Genomic DNA, 20,925 nt, shown 5'->3' with positions numbered 1-20,925 from the left:
CCTTGCCTGTTTTTGGATATTGCTAATAAACCAGCATTTGGATCGAACCGGTTTCATGTGTATGACAGAATACTTCGCCCGACAAGATCCAGTGGTTTATTTCATCCACCCTGGTTTCACCACTGCATCAGCCATAAACCCAACAACCAAATCCAGCATTCCCAGTAAGTCTTCCGGCACCTTTTTCGACCACTCATCTAAGGATTCGGCAGTGATATTTCCCCGTTCCGATTGGTGTTCCCGTACCCCGACATGTACCGATACAGCGGCATACAAGTTCAAGTGTTGCCCCCCTCCACTGAGGAAGAATGGTGGGACAGGTTGGACGACTTGATGTCCCTCTGCCAACAATTCTTCATTTGAATATAGTCTTCTGGTAAAGTAGGTTCCTGATTTCTTTGTATACTATCTGCTTTAACTCACTTTGTTCTAGAGTAGTGTGACTTGAATTGTTATATTCTATACCATTGTTGATTTTATAGTGTTGGTCTTTGTTCTCTCAGCTGATTAATCAGGAGTAGTTTCAGTCTACCTTAAGGTATGAATTGTGGGCAGGGCTTACCTATTTAAATTGAAGGTTCTCTGTAGCAGTTTGTAAGTAACTCACACACTGTAACATTAGTGTCTAGTACTGCTTTGATATATTCTACCATACCTTAATTCTCACTCTTGTTTGACTGCAAATGTGCCTTAAACCCATCTCTGTACTCAATTCCTCCTCTCGCAGACGCTCTCGTCCACAGAGCAGAGGTCACAATCCCAGTAACCTCATCTACCCTCCTCTGTTGTGTAAGTCTCAAACAGTGGTGGTAGGTGGGCTCTGGAATTGCCAGTCTGCTGTGAAAAAAGCTGATTTTTATCTGCTTTAACTTCCCATTACTCCTTTTGATTTTTCTTGCACTAACAGAGACCTGGATATCCCCACAGAACACTGCTACACCAGCTGTTTTATCCTCTGCCTATGCTTTCTCTCAATCACCACGAGAAACAGGCAGGGGTGGTGGTACAGGTGTATTGCTGTCAAAGAAATGGTGCTTTACACCTCTCCCCTTGTCATATTTAACCATCTCCTCTTTTGAATTCCATGACATTTCAGTTACCTCTCCAATCAACCTTGTTATCTTTGTTGTTTACCGCCCTCCTGGTCCCCTAGGTGACTTCCTGGAAGAAATGGACACACTGCTTAGTGTTTTCCCTTCTGATAGCTCTCCTCTGATGCTGCTTGGTGACTTCAAGCTACATTTTTCTTCCCTCCTGTCTCTTCTTGACTCATTCACCCTCACACTCAACAGCTACATCCCCACACTCAAAGGAGGCAATGTCCTGGACCTGGTTTTCACCCGTCCTTCTCCAGCTACAGATGTGACTGCTACCCCACTACACGTCTCTGATCACCTGGTATCCTTCAATCACACTCCCTACCCTACCTAAAACTCTCACCCCCTCACTCAACCTTACCCACTGCAACCTTCACTCTGTCTCCCCTTCTTCTGTAGCTTCTGGCACTCTTTCTTCCCTTCCTGATCCTGAGTCTTTTTCCTCACTACCCTTGGACTCGGCCACAGATACTTTCCTCCCTTCTCTTTCCTCAACTATGGACTTCCTCTGCCCTATGTTCACTAAACCCAAGAAAACTTCTTGTTCTGCTCCTTGGCTTTCAGATGTGCTGCGCAACAAAGAGAGCTAAGATCATCAGAGAGAAAGTGGAAGAAATCACAACTTGATGCAGATCTTGATTCTTACCGAACACTTCTTGCCAAGTTCTCCTCAGCTGTGACTTCTGCCAAGACTTCCTTCTACAAGGAAAAGCTTGAAGCTTCCTCACATGACCCTCGGAAATTCCACATCATCTCTTCTCTGCTCAACCCCCCGGCTCCACCTTCTTCATCCTCCCTGACTGCAGAAGACTTTGGTCCTTCTACCAGGAGAAGATTGAGGAAATCTGCCGGACCTTCATTTCATCCCCGACTGCACTTATCTCAGCGTATGGATTCCCCTACACCTTTGTCGCATTTCTCAACTGTAGCAGCAGAAGAGATTTTACAGCTCATCCAGTCTTGCAATCCTACCACCTGCCCATTGGATCCACTCCCTTCCACTATGCTCCAGACCATCTTGCAAGACCTTCTGCCCTTCATTTCCACTATCATCAATAGATCCATAGCATCTGGTCAGGTACCAACTACTTTCAAGAGAGCAAGGGTTATTCCCATCCTAAAGAAACCTGCTCTGGATCCATCAGACATCAGTAACTACAGACCAGTATCACTTCTCTCGTTTCTTTCAAAAATTCTTGAACGCATTGTCTATAATCAACTGTCTGTCTCTCACACAGAACAACCTCCAAGACCCCAACCAGTCTGGCTTTAAAGCAGCTCATTCCACAGAGAAAGCCCTTTTGGATGTCTGAGAAACTACATGCTGCTAGATCAGCCAAACTGTCATCTGTCCTTATCCTCCTTGACCTTTCAGCAGCGTTTGATGCGGTCAACCATGAGACTCTCTTATCCACCCTCAGGAGTCTTGGGATTTGCAGATCAGCTTGGGAATGGTTTGCTTCCTACCTGGAAGGACGCTCATATCAGGTAACATGGAAGGGAGTGACATCTGCTCCACGCAGACTCTCCACTGGCGTCCCACAGGGCTCAGTACTTGGTCCTCTTCTTTTCTCTCTGTATACTCACACTCTTGGTGAAGTTATTTCCTCACATGGGTTCTCTTACCACTGCTATGCTGATGATACACAACTTATCTTCTCTTTCCCACCTTCAGATGCCACAGCTTCTGACCGAATCTCAGCATGTCTGGCAGAAATTTCATTATGGATGACTGCTCATCAGTTAAAGCTCAATCCTAGCAAAACTGAACTGCTGTTCATCCCAGGTGATTCATCCCCAGGTCATGACCTTGCTATATCCTTGCACAATGATCTGATCTCCCCTTCAGCCACAGCTCGCAACCTTGGGGTAACCATGGACAATCAACTGTCCTTTTCCTCTCATGTTGCTAATGTGACTCGCTCATGTCAGTTTCTTCCCTACAACATTAGAAGGATTCGGCCATTTCTGTCCACACAGGCTGCTCAGGTACTTGTTCAGTCTCTTGTCATCTCTAGACTGGATTACTGCAACACACTGGCAGGTCTACCTATGAACGCAATCTGTCCTCTGCAAATGATACAAAATGCAGCTGCCCGGCTTGTTTTCAACCTGCCAAAGTTCTTGCATACCACCCTGCTGCTGCGATCCCTCCACTGGTTTCCAGTAGCTGCACACATCAGATTTAAAACACTGATGCTGGCCTACAAAGCCAAAAATGGACCAGCTCCCTCTTACCTCAAAGCCCTCATCACTCCACGCACTGCACCCTCCGATCTACCAGCACTGCTCGACTGGTTCCACCATCTCTCAGGGTAAGAGGCAAGTATACTACAAGACTCTTCTCTGTACTGGCACCAAGGTTTTGGAATGAACTTCCCCTAGAGGTCTGGACAGCTGAGTCACTGGCTATTTTCAAGCGGCGGTTGAAGACCTACTTATTCAGGAAACACTTCAACTAACACTTCTTTCCTTATCTTTTGCATTTTAACACTTTTTCATTGTAACTTTTGAACAAATATTTTAAACTCATGGTATCTTAAGTATGTAACTTAGTGAGCCAGCATTAATGACCCCAGATAACATCTGCACGGGTGTCTGAGTCAAAATCTAGTTTTGTCAAGTTCAATGATCCCCAGGGCCACAGAGGTATGTTCTCTCAGTCCCATGCCTCCTGTATTTGCTATGGCACCACGGTATGCTTGCTGCCCTTCTGTTTCACCGGGCAGTTCTCAAATCCACGACTCTGAACCATCTGCCTCTCCCAAGCCACCTGAATCATCTGATTCAACCAGACCCCCTGAGCCAACTGAATCATTAGTCACCAAGGTCACGTGAGCCTTCTGCTATTTCTATTATGGCTGGAAAGGTTGAATTTGGGTGTCCTGAGCAATCTGTCTTGACCAAGTCGGCTGAGCATACGTTTTCTGAATTGCCTGTCACGACCATAAAGCCCATTTCTGAGTTTCCTGTGCTTCCTGTAGAGGCTGAGATGGTCCTCCATGAATTCCTTGTAGCATATAGGTCAGCTAGTATGGTCACTCCTAAGCTCCAAAGACCCTCTACCCCTGCCACAATAGCTGTGAACAACCCCCATAGACTATCAACAGACGTGCGATACCACAACTCCCATAGACCCTCTGACCTTGCCAGGCTAACCATGCACGACTTCCAAGGTCTCAATGTCGCGTCAAAAACAGTCGGCCCTGAACTATTTGCTCTGTCTAAGATGGCCAACTATGAACTCTCTGCCTGGCCCAAGATGGCTGTTTCTGGGTTCCCTGAGCTCTCTGCCTGGCCTGAACCAAAAAATTTTTCCTGTTATCTGTCCTGTGTTTTGCTTCACTGGCTTTGCCAGCCCCTCTACCTCCCTGTCCCTGTTTACAGGCTCAGAATACCTCCACCGCTGCCTTGGAGTACGATGCTGACCAGTTTACTTAGTTACTCTGCGGCACCACCCTGGTCTCCAGTCCTGCTCTGGTCTCGGGTCCCGCCTTCAGCTCTGCCCTGCCCTCTACTGCCACATGGACCTGGCCCACCTTCCCACCCCCTGTTCCTCATCCACTCCGGGGGGGGTGGTACTCAGACTCTTGAGAGCCACGAGGGCTCCCTCTGCTGGCCTGCAGAGGATTTGCTGCACTTTATCAGGACTCTAATTCCCACAATCCATTGCACCCCCAACTCGGCACACCTGTTTCCTGTTTGTAATCACCTGGTCTATTTAAGCTCACTCAGAACTCATGACATGAAGTAAGTGTTAGCCTGTCTGCATACTGAGTGTATTTCTCTGTTCTATTGCTTTGTTTTGACCCTGCCTTTCTTTAGTGATTGTGATTGTTTGCTACCTGCCCTGACCTATGCCTGGATTACTGACTACTGCTTTTGGATTTCCTTTGTTGCTGTTTGCCTGGTGTTTTGACCCTTGCCTGTTTTTGGATATTGCTAATAAACCAGCATTTGGATCGAACCGGTTTCATGTGTATGACAATATCTGGACATAATTGATGATTACAAATTAATCTATATAACACTGCTGCTAGGCAACCAGGAAACTGACTCAAAGCAGGAAGTTGTTTTTCACTTTAGATAGCTAGCATGTAGCTGTTTGTTCCAAAACACATTTACCTCAGATGTATGACAAAATCTACTGCTTTTTCACATTCATCTTTCTGTAGCTCAAAAAAAACAAAACTTGAAAGTGGTTAAATGGTGACAATGAAAATAAGCCTGAAGTCTCAGGTCAACATTTACCAGAGATATATTGAAATATTCCTAAGAAAATAATTTTATGACCACAAATATTCAGAAAATATACTTAGCATTAACAGCTAACTGAATCTCAATAGGCTTTATATGATTGACTGTTCAGCAGCATGAAGAGCAGGGCATGCATGCACGCGCACACCAGGTTGAACTGATGCATCAGTGAGTTGATGGCTTGCTGTGCTCTGTGATTGTTGGGCTTTGCCTTTCATAAATAACCTCGCTCTAATCTAATCAGTGTTAATTATTCATATCATTCTGCTTGGAGGATGAATTATTTATAGATCCAGATCCAATATGGCCACCACACAAGGCCTGGTATATAAATACAATACCTGTGTGTGCACGCCATGTTTATGCTCCTACTGTGTCTCAATAGGTGAACACAGAAAACCTGTTTGAAGGCATTAATGATCATGAGAGAATGATAGAAAGTTACTCTTCTTATAAATTATTTCTGAGGAGGTATTCTAGGAGCTGAGTAAAAGATAGGCCCTCTATGTACTCTTCTATTGGTGTGTGTGCGCGAGAGAAAGACTAACATATATATTTCAAAATTCAATCTCATTAAAATTCAAAAAGTTTTAAAGCATTTTGACCACACCCCCCATCTGGTTACAATTTCCAAAATGTCGAATTTGGTTTGCGGTTTTACATTTCCAGTTGAATAAATCAGTGTTTTGAAGTCCCATGCGTTCAGCTGTAAGAAACTTTGATGTACAGATTTAAAGGGTGATGGTGGTGGGGGTCCTAGAGAGAGAGAGATGAAGGAAAGAGAAGTCCCACAGACAGAGAGCTCAGCACAGAGGGTCAATTAGAACCAGCGGTGTGCAAGCTGAAGCTGATGAGAGGAAATTAGCCGTCGTCTGGCCACTGCACACACACACACACCTCAGCATTCACTAACCACAAGCTGCTTTTAATTATATAGATATATAGCATGTAAAACTGTGCGTGTCTCTGTGTGTGTCTGTAAGTGAGCATGTGCACGTATGCAGTAGAGAGACCAAAGATTCAAAAACTGCTTTTATTTTAAAAAGTAGAAAAGCTCATAGGAAAGGAAGCCCCACACATCTCAAACACACACACACACACAAACTTTCAACCTCAAACCACAAGTAAATCAGCTAACAACTAACAGTGGTGGTTTAACACACAAACACACACACACACACACTAATTAAGGCAATGTTGATGTAAATCAAAACAGATGGCCTGCCTCACGCCCACACTCGATAAACGCTGCAATTATCAAATCAGCTTAGAATAACACACTTCTCAATTACACACACACACACACAGCTTTAAGGAGTTCTACTTTAGACACATCTCGCCTGCTATAGTGCTCTAATCCCAATCCAGAACTATCTGTGTTTTCTTGCTAGGAATCTTGCTAGGAATCTTCTGGACATTTTGGTGATTTAAACTGAAATTAAAACAGGCCCAGAAACCAGACTGTACCAGGGTCCAATTTTCACACACACACACACACACACACACACAGAGGTTCTGTGATTTCACCTCTATTTATGTGGACCTTTGGTCCTCTTGTGAAGCTTAAAAACCTGTACAGTATGCACACGTGTTCCAATCTCTCCAAATCTTCATGCCTCACTGTGTGTATGTGTGTGTGCACTTTTCACAGCTTGTCAGTCACGCTCTGGATGGCAGCCAAGGCTGTCCTGTCAATATTGAGACATCTTTTATTCAACACATGCTCAATGTGTGTGTGTGTTTGTGAGTGTATAAGATCCTGTCCTTGTGCGAACTCTGTGTGTGTATGTTCTTCTACAGCAGGTATCTGAACAATGCCCTGGACTGCATGCTGTTGTTTGGTATTCTGTATGTTCATAAACCAAGGTGACTTTGTATATATGTGTGTGTGTGTGTGTGTGTGTGTGAGAGAGTGAGAGAGAAGGAAAGTCAGACTCTGCCACCCAAGTGGAACTACTGTCTTCTGTGACATTCAAATGAAGACCACCAGTAATGAATCAAACACACACACACACAGAGTCAAATAAATGGAAAATTTTGTGCTGACATTTTCTAGTATTGATAAATAATATGGTTACACAAGCAATGCTGCTCTGAGAGAGATGTGTGTGTGTAGGTGTATGTGTGTGTGTTTAAGGGCACACGGCAGGTGTGTGTTTTGTAACAAGTCCTAGAGAAAGATAGCACTGCGTGTACAGGAAGTGGTTTGCAGAGAAAAATTTGTTCTGCAAGAGGGACCGTGGTCAGGTCTGTAATCTCTCTCTCACACACCCACACACAAACGGAAAAGTGAAACCCATTAACTCTACTTTCACCATATAATCATTAAAATGATCAACTTTATTTAACTTTTATTTACTTGATGCATTTATGAGTCACACTGATATTCTTTTGAGTTGCTAATATTTAAGTTGCTAATATTTAAGTCGCTAATATAATATTCATTCGAGTTTCTCATTTAGGAGCTGCTAACACTCACCTGAATTGTTTTTGTGGTTAATACTAGTTGCTAATATGACAGGCTGCTATTATTTGAGTTATTTGAGTGATATTTATAGATTATTATTTGAGCTTCTAATAGTCACGTCATTCGGTTCATATTTGAACAAAAACGTTCATACTGAAACTTCCTAATTTGTTCCTAATAAAAATGTAATTTAATAAAGCACTGAATTACTGAATATTGAGCTGTTAATAGTCTATAGATGGTATTTATGGGTTGTTCATAAGGAATAGAAGTTGAAACTAAATAATATCTAAATTTTAAACTTTAAATTTTTTGCTTCTGTAAAGCTGCTTTGAGTGTGAATTGTTAACAGTGCTAAATAAATAAATTGGATAAAATAATTTTTTTTATGTTTGAGGTTAAGTTCATGAAGTGTCTCAATGGAAGGTGCTAATATTCAGCTAGGTTACTCATTTCTGAGCCACTGATGCCTGTTTAATTTGCTAGTATTTATTTTTGTTGCTAATACTAATTCAGAATGTAGGATGTAGCAATGAAAGTTTACCTAGTTGGCTACTAATCTGATGTAAATGAACTCCACCAGCCACCACAGCTTCAGGGAAGTGTTGCTTCTTGTCCACAGGCATGGATGAGCGGTGGGTTTAAGGATTAAACTGAAGAATCCAAATGCACTAAGAGCCTAATGCACTTTAATATTTTAGTTGCTCATGTTCCAGCAGCTATCGCTCATTTGAGTTGAGCTGTTACTCATTGAATGGGTATTATTCAAGCATGTAGAATTTTAATTGTGATTCTTCGAGTTGCTATTGTTTGAGTTGTTACTACTCAATTTCCTCTGATTTGAGTTGCTAATATTCCAGTTGTTAGTATTTGAAATGTTATTCTTTGAGTTGTTAATATTCAAATTTCTATTTGAGTTGTTATTATTCGAGTTGCTATCATCAAAGTTGTTAATATCTGAGTAGCTAAAATACAAACTTTTTTCCATATTTGACTTGTCACTTTTCATGCTCCTTTTATTTGATTTGCTAAAATTTGAGTTGTCAGTACTGGAATTGATACTCTTTGAGTTACTAATAACGTAGTAGCTTAATGGTTAAGGTCTTGGATTACTGACCTGAAGGTTGTGAGTTCGAATCCCAGGTCCACCAAGCTGCCACTTGCTGGGCCCCCGAGCAAGGCTCTTAACCCTCAATTGCTCAGTTGTATGAAAATGAGATATAAATGTGAGTCGCTCTGGATAAGGGCATTTGCCAAATACTCTAATTGTAAGAAAAATTGCTATACGTGAGATGCAGAATCATGACATCACCACCCTGGAAACATCCCATACTCCCAACACCAACAAAGGCATTTTATAAAGAAATGAAAAAAGATACACACACATATACACACACACAGCATGCGGGTGTACTCACTGGCTGGTGAGGGCGTGCTGTACCCGCTCACAGACATTGTGGGTATCGAGGGTGGCGAAAGCCCACCAATCATGTGAGGAAGGAAGTAGGAGAAGTGAGCCACAGGAAAGCCCTTTCCCGACATGGCTGCCGCAGGACACGTATAATCCACAGAATCCAAAATGGCCACTTCAAGGAAAAGTCACGGGGATTCCTCCCCCATCCAAAGTGTGTGCATATAAGTATGTGTGATTGTGTACGTTTGTGTGTACAAGGCTCCAGATCCTTCAGGTAGTTTCTGCTTCTTGAAGGAAAACTCTGCAGTGTTAAAAAAAAAGGGATGGAGGAATGGCAAGATGGATGGAGAGCTCGCCCTCGTATAGCAGCGTCCAGCCGGTGATGGAGGGAGAAGACGTCACGTTAGGAAGAAACCTGATGTTCCGAGAAGCTTCTAGAAGGTTCCCCTCTGTAATTTGAAATGAAGTGAGCAGCCATTATTTTTATGTCCTCTTTTCCCTGAGATAGACAATGAGAGAGAGAGAGACAGCGAGAGAGAGAGACAGCGAGAGAGAGAGATTTAAACATTGAACCTTGCAAAGTGTGTGTGTTTAAATGCAATTAACAGTCATGCTGGCTCTGAGAAACAAGTAACATCCTCTTCATCCTAATTAGTGCTTGGGAATGATCACACACACACACACACACACACACAATCTTATTAATACTAGAAAATAGAATGAGGAGATAAATAAAAAAAACTTTCAGTGCCTGTTAATTATGTCTGAATCACAGACTAATGTTCAATTAAAAACAGAGTTGTCTAGACATGCATAATGAGGCAGTGTCAGTGTGTACGTTTTGCATTCAGATCTTAATTACATCAAAAATGTACTTTTTAGATACGATTAATGAGCTGCGTATTAATATAAATCAGTAGAACAATATCCAAAGGAATCCCATCTGACAATCAAACAAGAAAAAAACCTGATTTGTTTGCTTCATACAGGTTTCTGCAAACCTGGGTCATAAACATGCCACGAAGTTTCCATGGCAATCATACATATACACATATGTATACAGGAACATGTGACAAAAAGAGTCATTTAGCAAAATCAGTTTCCACAGACTTGTGTTAGGTGACACTAGACACACACACTTGGGCTGTTTGCTTTTGAATAAATTAATATTATGGAAATTCAAAAAGAACTCAAACTATGAAATTTGTCCTCACACTCACACACACTAAACAGATCCAGTGAACCCGGATGACCCAACACCACTGGACCATAACCTTGCACAAGATGTGCATACACACACAGTGTAAAAAAATGTTGAAACCACCATTTCTCACATAATATTTTGTGTGCTACCAAAAATCTGCTAAGCCCAGGTTGAGGAAATAACTACACACACACACAAACATTTCACCGGTACACCTTTCAAACAGGAAGTGCTTACTACTATCATAAAGCTTAAACATATTTGTCTCAGATCAGGGATATGATCATGAGAACGAACATTTGCTCTGAGTGATCAACACACACACACACACACACACACACACACACACACACACACACGGACCCCTGTCCAACTACTTGTCATCAGAGAAGCTCTGTGACATTTGTGCCTCTATCAAAAAGGTCATGCTGTAATTATCTTAAATGCCAACGAGCGTACACCTGCAGAAACACACACACACAACACCTGTCAAAGTGTGTCGCACTGAGTGTGTATTTGTTTGTATGTCCAACGCTAATGTTTTGTCCCCTAGAGAGCAATCATATGATCCAAAACACACAAAAGGTAATCAAACATACACACAAAGTCACACACACATGCAGACACACGCACAGGCCCAGCTAACAGCTCACAGGATGTACTCATCCACAAAGGTCAGAGGTTGTGATTGAGGTGGGAAATGTAATAAGGAATCCACACATACACACACTACAGCACTTAGACACAACAGGCCAACCAACGGGTCCATATATCTTTGACTTGACGTGGCTGCATGTCAAAGCCACTGACCCCCGCTGTGTGTGTGGTGTGTCTGTGTATGTGTATGTGTGTGTGTATGTGTGTGTGTGTGGGATCCTGTTATTGACACAGCTGGCCGAGAGGAAGAGGGTAGAGAATGCCTTATATGAAATATGAAGAAATCAGTGATGGGGGAGTGGACCGAAAACCACTCACACACACACACACACACACGGTTTGACCTGAGGTTTTCCTTTTTTTGTCCTCACTCCATTTTCTTTCATTGTCAGATATTAGGACAGACAGCTAGGCCACTGGCTAGGACAGATGACTAGAACAATGACTAAAACATTTACACTCTCCAGGACAGTAGGCTGGGACATGATCTAGCACAAAGATTACAAAGATTAGGACAATATCTCAGATAGATTCTTAAAACCTTGGCTAGGATAGACAGCTAGGACGTGCCGTCTAGCACAGAGATTAGCACAGGTTGCTAAGATAGCAGCTAGGACCCGGTGCTCAGACACTGAGGATAGGACATCATTTAGGACAAATGGTTACATGTTCTAGTTGATAAGATATGAAATGAGACAATATGCATAGGTCACTGGCCAAGTCCCTGACTGGCACTGGCACCAACAGACCTTGGTACAGATTGTAAGACAAATGCTAGGACTGATGATCTGGACAGATGGCTAGACAGCTGGCTAAGACAGACAGTTGCAGACACAGGCTAGAATATAGGTCAGGTTAGGCTAGGATGGATATTCAGACCTATACCAGAACAGATGCTTCCCTAGAGATTGACCAAGCTCTAGGACAAAGACTTAGTACAGGTGCTGGGACATAAAACATGACAAAGACTAAGCCAGATGAGCTAAGACATAAAGTCTATAACATACCCTGAGCCAGACACCAGGATGTAGCCTGGATTAAAAGCTACTGACATTGACATACTGAGTATGGACACTCATACTCATAGACAGGGGATAGAACAGATATCTTATGCACATGCCTAGTACAGTGGTGTATATACACACACACACACACACACACACACATACTACTGAACAATCCTTTATTAAAATCCTTTTTCCTCATAAAATCTCATGAAATGCAGTATTTCAAGTCAGTTCTTAGCGTGGAGTCCACTTGAGACACTATCTATAAGATAATGATGATATTGTCCACCTGAGTCAAGGAAGAAAAATACTACCTTCAGAAGACCGAAGGCTCAGGCATCAAGGTATGACAGACTAGAAACCTGGTACAGACATGTTGTGAGAACGTTAGGGTGTATTCTAAAACAGGCACTAGGAGAACCCAGTAGGTGACGATATACTCTAGGACAGATCTTAAGACAGACAGAGGTTGCAGTGCTCAATTGAATAAAGGGCTAAGACAAAGGTTAGGACATTTCTTAAGACAAATGTTATGGGCCAATGGCCAAGATCAGTGCGAGGACACTACGATGTGGGCTAGAACAGACACTTAAGCACTAGCAAGGACATGCACTAAGACAAACATTAATATACAGATGTTAGAAAGAAGCAAAAGTACAGACTGGATGTGGCAAACAATAGGATGGGAATCTAGGACTGGTGTTTGGAACAGGGACCTAGTACAGAAGAAAGGATTAATAATAGGACATAGACTTAGTACAGATGTTAAGATGTGTGTGTGTAGTATCATGTCTTTCACTACTGCTCAATTACAACCATACTGCAGACAATGGAGAAGTGAAATCAACTGATTTAAGTAATTGTGTGTGTGTGTGTGTGTGTGCGCGCACACTTTCATTCCTTCTGTGCCCTAGGGTTGAAACAAATGAGTATTGATTAGATAACTGATTGATTTGATTTGTACTCATGGGACAAATAGTCAACATCATTTCATCCACACACATCCACCTCCACTTCCACAACCACAACAACTACATCCACACACACACACATACTGTATCTCATGGATCAAAACTAAAACATGCTAATTACAGTAAGCCCTATACATCATCATGCTTTCAGAACATTTTAAGTCCCCATTATGTAGGTTGTGATCTGGGCCCCATAATGTAGTGAACACACACACACACATACGCACACACATGTGCGCACACACACACACACACACACCATTTCTCATGGGCCAAAGCTTAAATACACTAATTAAATTCTCTCCTATACATTTTCATACACTTCCCTTATGGGAACAGAGGCTTGAGTCCCTATAACTTCTTTAGTCCCCATTAAGTACTTTGTGATGTGCTCCACCATAATGTGGTGAACACACACACATACACACACAGCCTCGAGGGGTCCATGACACAGATGAAGCTATATGACACACTTTCTCAGTCCTCGTCTCACCTAACAGCATTAGTGTGTCTGCAGTGTTAAGCTAATATTTAATTCAGTGTGTGTGTGAGACAGGGAGAGAGAGAGAGTCAGAGAGACAGAAAGGGAGAGATGGAGTGAGAGAGGGAGGAAGGGTGGGAGTGTTATTGGGTTTCTCGGTTCTCCAGCTCAGTTTTCAGTGCAGTATGAACACATGGTGAGAGACTTTGCCAGACAGGAAGAGATCCAACATGGGGGAGTCCTGCAAACAGTTTCTATCAGGAGTGAGTGAGTGTGTGTGTGTGTGTGTTAAGAGAGGGAAAGTTAAAATGAGGGGAGGTCAGCAATAACAGTGACTGTGTCTGTGAAGAAATCTCATGTCTGAGAAGAAAAAAAAGGGAATTTTATATTTTAAAATGGACCAAGTAAAAATAGAATTATCTTCGTGTTTTATATGTGCCAAAAATAAGAAATTACTGACTTACTTATCATCTTTAACACATTTTTATACTGTAAACAAATTGATCACTTGAAGCACATTTTTTAATATAATACAATTTTTAATATAAACATATGTGTAAAGAAATAGTTACATATAATATCATACATGAAGTTATATCATGAGGAAAAGGGCCTCTTAAAGATCACTTAAAAAACTTTGTTTACTTTTTGAAGATGTGGCATTTTTCAAAATATTTATGAACAAATGTAAATGTTTAATGTAAAACAATGTAGTTACATCTTGATTTTTAATATGCATTCTAAATAATACAAAGAATTATTTGCCATTTTACAACAATAAACCATTATTATTAATGATTATTGCAGAAGATTATTTTTCGGATGCACCACCACCATTATTATTATTATGCAAAATCAAGAAATATTATAATTTATATTATATCATATTATATGTATATGTATAATTTTATTTATTGTCTTCTCAATAAATACGTTACTTTTAACATCTAAAATTGAACAAACTATATCAAGTGCGTCAGCCAATCGTGTGTGAGCCGTGAAACTCAGCTGACCAATCAGGTTTTTTATTCTACGACACAAATACAGAATTAGCATTAAGTATTGGGTGTTAATTAAACACAAGAAAGATAAACTTTAATGAATTTAAACATATGTAATTTTCCCATCTGTACACACACACACCAGGCATTTAAACTTAGCCCCACCCCTTCTCATGAGTGATAGATCATTTTGCCCCACCCCCAGGTCTCTAATTAAATCAACTGCCATTACCATTGATCTCTCCAACCACCACACACACAGGCGCACACACACACACAAGATTTCAGTGAAAGTCTCCAGAGAGACAAAGAATCCGAAACTATACAATAAGATTATTATTATTTAAAACCCCAAATTTAGGCAGAGAACATGCTAATATCCACTATGTGTCACATACATTAATAATGACATTAGCATAACTCATAAAACAACAGCTGGAATTGGGATATTAACATCTTAGAAAGTCTGTCGTCTTTTAAAATGATTTACGGAAGATTAATTCTACTGAACTTCTACACTACAGAATAAGAAATATGCTAATAATGTGCGAGTCACAGTGTGTGGGTGTGCGGGATTAAGGGTGTGTGCGAATGTTGGAGTGTCTGAATGTGGGATTCTGGGTGTGTATGAGAGTGCGGGTGTGTGTAAATATGGGATTGTTGGCGTGCATTTGGATTTGTGGGGGATTGTGTGTGTAGGGGCAGTATGGAAGTGTGTGTGAATGTGTGTAAGGTGAGTGCATGAGTATGAATGTGGGATTGTGGTTGTCAGTGCGTGTGAGTATGGCAGTGGGTTTAAGTATGGAAGTGTGTGAGCGAGTGTGTGAGCGAGTGTGTGTGTGTGAGTGTGTGTGAGAGAGAGAGTATGTGTGTGTGTGAGCTCTCAGATTGTGGTTGTCAGCGTGTGACTGCCAGCTGGTGTAAGTCTGGAAGTGTGTGTCAGTGTGTGAGTGAATGAGTGTGTGTGTGTTTCAGTGTGTGTTAGTGAGTGAGTAAGTGTGTGTGAGTGAGTGAGTGAGTGAGTGAGTGAGTGAATGCGTGTGTGTGTGTGTGTGGGGGGGGGGTTGGTTGTGGTTGTCAGTGTGTGTAAGTCTGGGAGTATCTGTGTCTGTGTGTGAAAATATCATAGTGTGTGAGTATGTGAGTGTGTGTGAGTGTGTGTGTGCATAAGTGTGAATAGAAACCTTAATAAGAGCTTTGACCTACTTTATAAGCTTGCAATGATACATTTGAAGATTGAACAAGAGAAGATGAGCGAGAAGACTGACCTGATTTCATACATACAGAAAACTGTGTGTGCGTGTGTGTGTGTGTGTAGGAGAAATTTTCACCATGGGACAGAAGGGGGAAGGACTTTTTGCCTTATGATGAGATTTCATGTCCTGAATAAAAATGTGTAGCGTGTGTGTGTGTGTGTGTGTGTGTGTGTGTGTATAAAGAGCAGAATGAGATCATACTATTATTGCCTTAGGCATGTCTCAGAATGTACTCCTGTCTTCATGTAAAATAATGCATACATGTCTGATCCTGCACGAGACGTCTCTCCTTCAAACAAAGGCGACAACAGGAAATAGATCTGGAGTAAAAGAGTCTATGGGTGTGTCCCAAACAACCCTCTCTGTTCATTATATAGGCCACAGACACACCAGTCCACTGTGGATGTGTCCTAATATTTGTGGAACGCCAATAGAAATGTGCAGGTTAAACCTTTTAGTAAGAATAAGTAGTCCAGGAGCACCACAATGTTAAAATTTGATAATTAGCATAAAACATTCATAAAATGTTACGTAGCGTTCTATAAAAATGTTTTCAGAAGACGACAGGAAAGGACAGACTAAATATATTTCATCTCGAAAGTTTCTGAGAATCCATAATGTTTAAGAAATATTCTGGTAAAATTGTTCGCTGCAGACACACAGTACCTTTAAAAATAGAATTCGTATATTAGCAAAATAATCCTGAAATTAGTGAAATAGAATAAAATGTCAAGAAATTTAATGATTTAGTAAGTAAACCTTCTGAGAACCGTAAAACTCAAAAGATTTTACTACTAATAATAAAAACATTATGTCAGTAAAAGACGTCAGAATTTAGTGGAAAATAACCAGTAAAAACATAATGCTAACCTAAAATTGTTCACTGCAGATGCAGGTACTAATAAATCACACACAGTAATTCACAAAGTATCATCTTACCTTAACAATGTTCACAAAACATTACATAACACTGCACTAACCTCAAATTGTAAAAAATATGTTTATGAGCATGTTCCATAAAAACACAAAAGAAAAATAAAAAGATTCACCAATTTAGTAAGCAAACGTTCAGTTGGCACATATAATAAATTATATAGAAAATATTTAGATAAACTCAGATTAAATGCTGTGGACACAGGATCTTCTAAAGTACAAAATTATTGTCACAATCCGTAAATCAGAAATACGTCATAAAAACATTCATTAAAAACAAAGTTTTCGTCAACAAACATTCTGAGAATGTCAATGTTCAAAAAACGTTTGCTAACCTCAAAACTTTTCGTTGTGGATGCAGCTACCTTTATTAGAGGGATAAATCGGTAAGTTGAATGATAAAACGAAAAACACAATTTAGTAAGCAAACGTTTAGATAACCTCAGATTAAATGCTGTAGATGCAGCATCTTCTAAAGTACAAAATTATTGTCACAATCCATAAATCAGAAATACGTCAAAAAAAACATTCATTTAAAACAACAAAATGTTCAAAAAACGTTTGCTAACCTCAAAACTTAGCTATCTTTAATAGATGGATAAATCAGTGAGTTGAATGATAAAACATTGTAGGAAAACACAATTTTGTAACCAAACATTCAGTTACGTTCACAAAACTATAAAACGATCAGTGTGCTACACAGTGAGTCAGGTGGAGTTTTAATGCAGTGTGTTTTATTAGCGGAACAGAAGCGTGTTGCTGCAGAGGGACGCTGAGGGGACGAGTGAGATGGGGAGAGACTGCAAATGAAAAAATGAAAAATGACGAAGAGAGAATGAGCTTGAAGGGAGAACGGAGGGATGAAGATAAAGCAGAATGATGGAGACAGCCCTTATTGCCTTTAACCGTATTGCAGTCGAATGCCTGTGGGCGGAGATGCAAATCGTTTTTCCCTCACTTCTCCCCACCTCCTGAAAACAATATTGCGTTTTCCAAGAGCATGATCCATCCTGGAAGAGAAGTGCAGCAGAAGTGAGGGAAAGAAAGATGGATGGATGGATGTGTGAGCAGTAATCAGGACGAAGCCTGAAGCGATGCAGCAGCTTTTCTTTATATTTGCCTCGTTTTTTTTCTGAAGGGACAGTTACAGGTTAATCATTCACACACTCTGTCATCATGTGACTTGTTCCCATCAGGCATGTTCACACACACACACACACATACACACACCCCAAATAATGAGGAGGAGAAACAGAGCAAAACAATCATCACGTTTTTGAACCATTAGCTTAGCACGCAACACCCACACAGTAACAACACTCTCTTCAGCCAAAACCCACAATTGCACATACGCTTTTGATCTAAACGTGACATTTTCTCACTGGAATTGTGTAATATCATTTGCCTCAGATTCTCTCCAGCAAAATGACTGCATCAGCCAATCTCATGCCAGTTGTGACCGATTTAGCGAATAGCGACGCCTCATTTGCACAACGCTGTGGACGACAAATCCTTCTCATGCTTGTCGCTAAGAGCTGTTGTTGTGGCTCCTCTGTTTATACCCACATCTGAAAATACCTCTTAGACAGCTAGCGTGATGAAGCTAAACGTATGTGAGTGTGTCTGGTGCATGAAGCAGCTCTGAAGATCTGCAAACAATTCATTTGATTAGAATAAGTCGTAACTTAATGGTGTATTGGAAAAAGCTAGCGTGTAACTGCTAACAATGACCAAAAAAATCTGCTTACCTTGTTCTAACTGAAAGGAATAAATCAAACGGTCTATTATAAGGAGCTGACGTTGACAGGGAAAAAAATAATCAGCTAATTTCCTGAAGTCACTAAGCACCGCTAGACAAGCAGCACATGGTAACATCAGTACTTTTAAACACAGACTATTATACTTTTACGCAGCTTATATTACAGGGGCGCTACAGAGCCCCCCTGCCACACCCGTATTCCAGCCTTTGCCCAAGCCTAGTGTCGCACGACTCTGACGTGTGTGCCAAGTTTTCGAGCATGTTAAGGGACCCCAATTGGCCAATGTGTGGGGGAAAAAAATAAAAATAAAAATAATAATAATACTCCCGAGCAAAAACAATAGGGCTTCGCACCATTCGGTGCTCAGGCCCTAATAATACTCCCGAGCAAAAACAATAGGGCTTTGCACCATTCGGTGCTCAGGCCCTAATAACTATGTATAAAGCTAAGTAGTTAAATGCTAATCATTGTGAAAGCTAGTTGATTGATTTACCTGCAACATGCTCAACTCTGTACTAGTGTCTGTTAACAAAGTAAGCTAACTGGTAACAAGCTCATGTATACTCACCAGAAGCACCAACAATTCCTTCCTGTTCTTTCTTTTTTTTAGGGCCCGAGCACCGAATGGTGCGAAGCCCTATTGTTTTTGCTCGGGAGTATTATTATTAGGGCCTGAGCACCAAATGGTGCGAAGCCCTATTGTTTTTCCTCTGGAGTATTATTAGGGCCTGAGCACCGAATGGTGCGAAGCCCTATTGTTTTTCCTCGGGAGTATATATATATATTTTTTTTTTCACCCCCACACATTGGCCAATTGGGGTCCCTTAACATGCTCGAAAACTCTTTAAATTTGGCACACACGTCAGAGCGACGCCAGGCTCGGGCAAAGGCTGGAATACGGGCGTGGCGGGGGGCTCTGTAGCGCCCCCTGTAATGCAAAAACAAACATTGGTGCACAGATTGGGCAATTATGTACGCACATGTACGAGAGTTGGTACGCATATAGATCTCATCGACCCGAACAACTTTCGCGCTCTAAACTATGAGCTCCGCCCAACAGGAAGTCGGCTATTTTGGATTGTTTTATAAGTGCATGCGATGAACTTTTAAACAGAAAGTGTCTAATATCTAAAGCAAAAAATGTCTTATTGTGATGACACGCGGTGTGTATGTTCGGCCAAGGATTCCGATCGCATCGAAGTGCTTATTGTGAGTCCCGGGTATAGCGCCACCAACAGGCCCCAGGAAGTGTGTCAGTCACAAAGGTGGATTTTTTGACAGCTGCATACGGTAAACTTTTAAATACTCCTCCTATTCATGCAATTGAGACCAGACTTGGCCACCATGACGCAGAGATATTGCAGATGCAAAATTGCGAACGGATTTTTGATTTTTCGTGTCAAAGTTTACTTTTATTTCAGGCATATTTAAGGCTTTTGGCGTGCTTAGATTAACTTGAAATTTGACACATACATCACATTTGTCGACTGTTAAGTGTGGACAAAAAGGTCGGACAAAGGTGTGTCTCTTAAGTGGCTCACTAGCGCCCCCGTTTGTCTAAAATGTGGGGTTTCATTTACCTACAGTCCCCAAATGGGTCAGTAACAACATAAAATAGTCCACTGATATTTACCCACTTGATGCACTTGCCCACCATGCATTGTTTTCTGGGAGGCACCGTATAGCGATAAAAAAACGTGAGAAGGCCCACCATCGCTGCTTGCAGCTATATTTTCTATTTGTTATTTAAAAGTAGCAAGGTAAAGAAAAAAATAAAAGACTTGTCTCCTGCTAGCATGAATATCATGAGTTCACCTCAGCCAGAATGTAGCTTTTCCCTCACTACTCATGAGTACTCCCTACTAGTTTTACACACACACACGAAACACATCAATGTGCTCCTGTGTCATCCATCTTCTGAAAAAAATCTCATCTGCACATCTGTACACCACTCTTTCTTCAGATTGAGAGAGAAAGAAAGAGAGGGAGAGAGAGAGAGAGAGAGAGTTAGTGTTGGGACGACATTTGAAAAGACATCATAGTCTCAAAAGGCCACTAGCTACAAGCTCCTTCCATTTCTCTCGCACATCTCAACCCTTCCCCACTTTCCTTTCCTCCTTCTCCAGTTAAAATTTGCACAAAACTTTCATTAGCATCGGCGGCGGGGGTGCACAGGGTGGCCATGTCTGCTGCTCCATTAGCACCTCAGACCATAAATCAGGCAAATCTCTCCTCCAGGGTGGCTTGCTAATGACACAGCGCTAATGCTAATGCTAACGCTGCAGGGTCCGCCGTCACATCTGCGGAACGATAAAGGAAAAAATACGCACCAAAATCACAGGAAACCCTTAGGGTTCAAAGTTCCTTTCTTCCACACTGAAGGATTTTAAAGTCTTAGATTTTCAGAAGAAGAAAAAACG

General features: G+C 41.3%; 1 protein-coding gene across 4 annotated transcripts in view; it reads right to left on the bottom strand.

The window, feature by feature from the left end:
* Positions 1 to 20,925, bottom strand: part of LOC132841172 (retinoic acid receptor alpha) — an 83,627-nt gene that overhangs the window by 32,809 nt on the left and 29,893 nt on the right. For 3 of the 4 annotated variants that reach the window (XM_060863427.1, XM_060863417.1, XM_060863444.1), the window contains one exon: positions 9,240 to 9,734. In XM_060863427.1, the coding sequence (XP_060719410.1) occupies positions 9,240 to 9,363 (124 nt within the window). In that variant the 5' untranslated portion in view covers positions 9,364 to 9,734. The remainder of the gene's footprint in view (positions 1 to 9,239; positions 9,735 to 20,925) is intronic. The other variant, XM_060863436.1, reaches the window with a different exon arrangement.

The sequence above is a fragment of the Tachysurus vachellii genome, chromosome 2, assembly GCF_030014155.1.
Source record: "Tachysurus vachellii isolate PV-2020 chromosome 2, HZAU_Pvac_v1, whole genome shotgun sequence".
In the NCBI taxonomy this organism is placed as follows: domain Eukaryota; kingdom Metazoa; phylum Chordata; class Actinopteri; order Siluriformes; family Bagridae; genus Tachysurus; species Tachysurus vachellii.
Note: the sequence above shows the minus strand (reverse complement) of the source record. Positions and strands in the feature narration are given on the sequence as shown.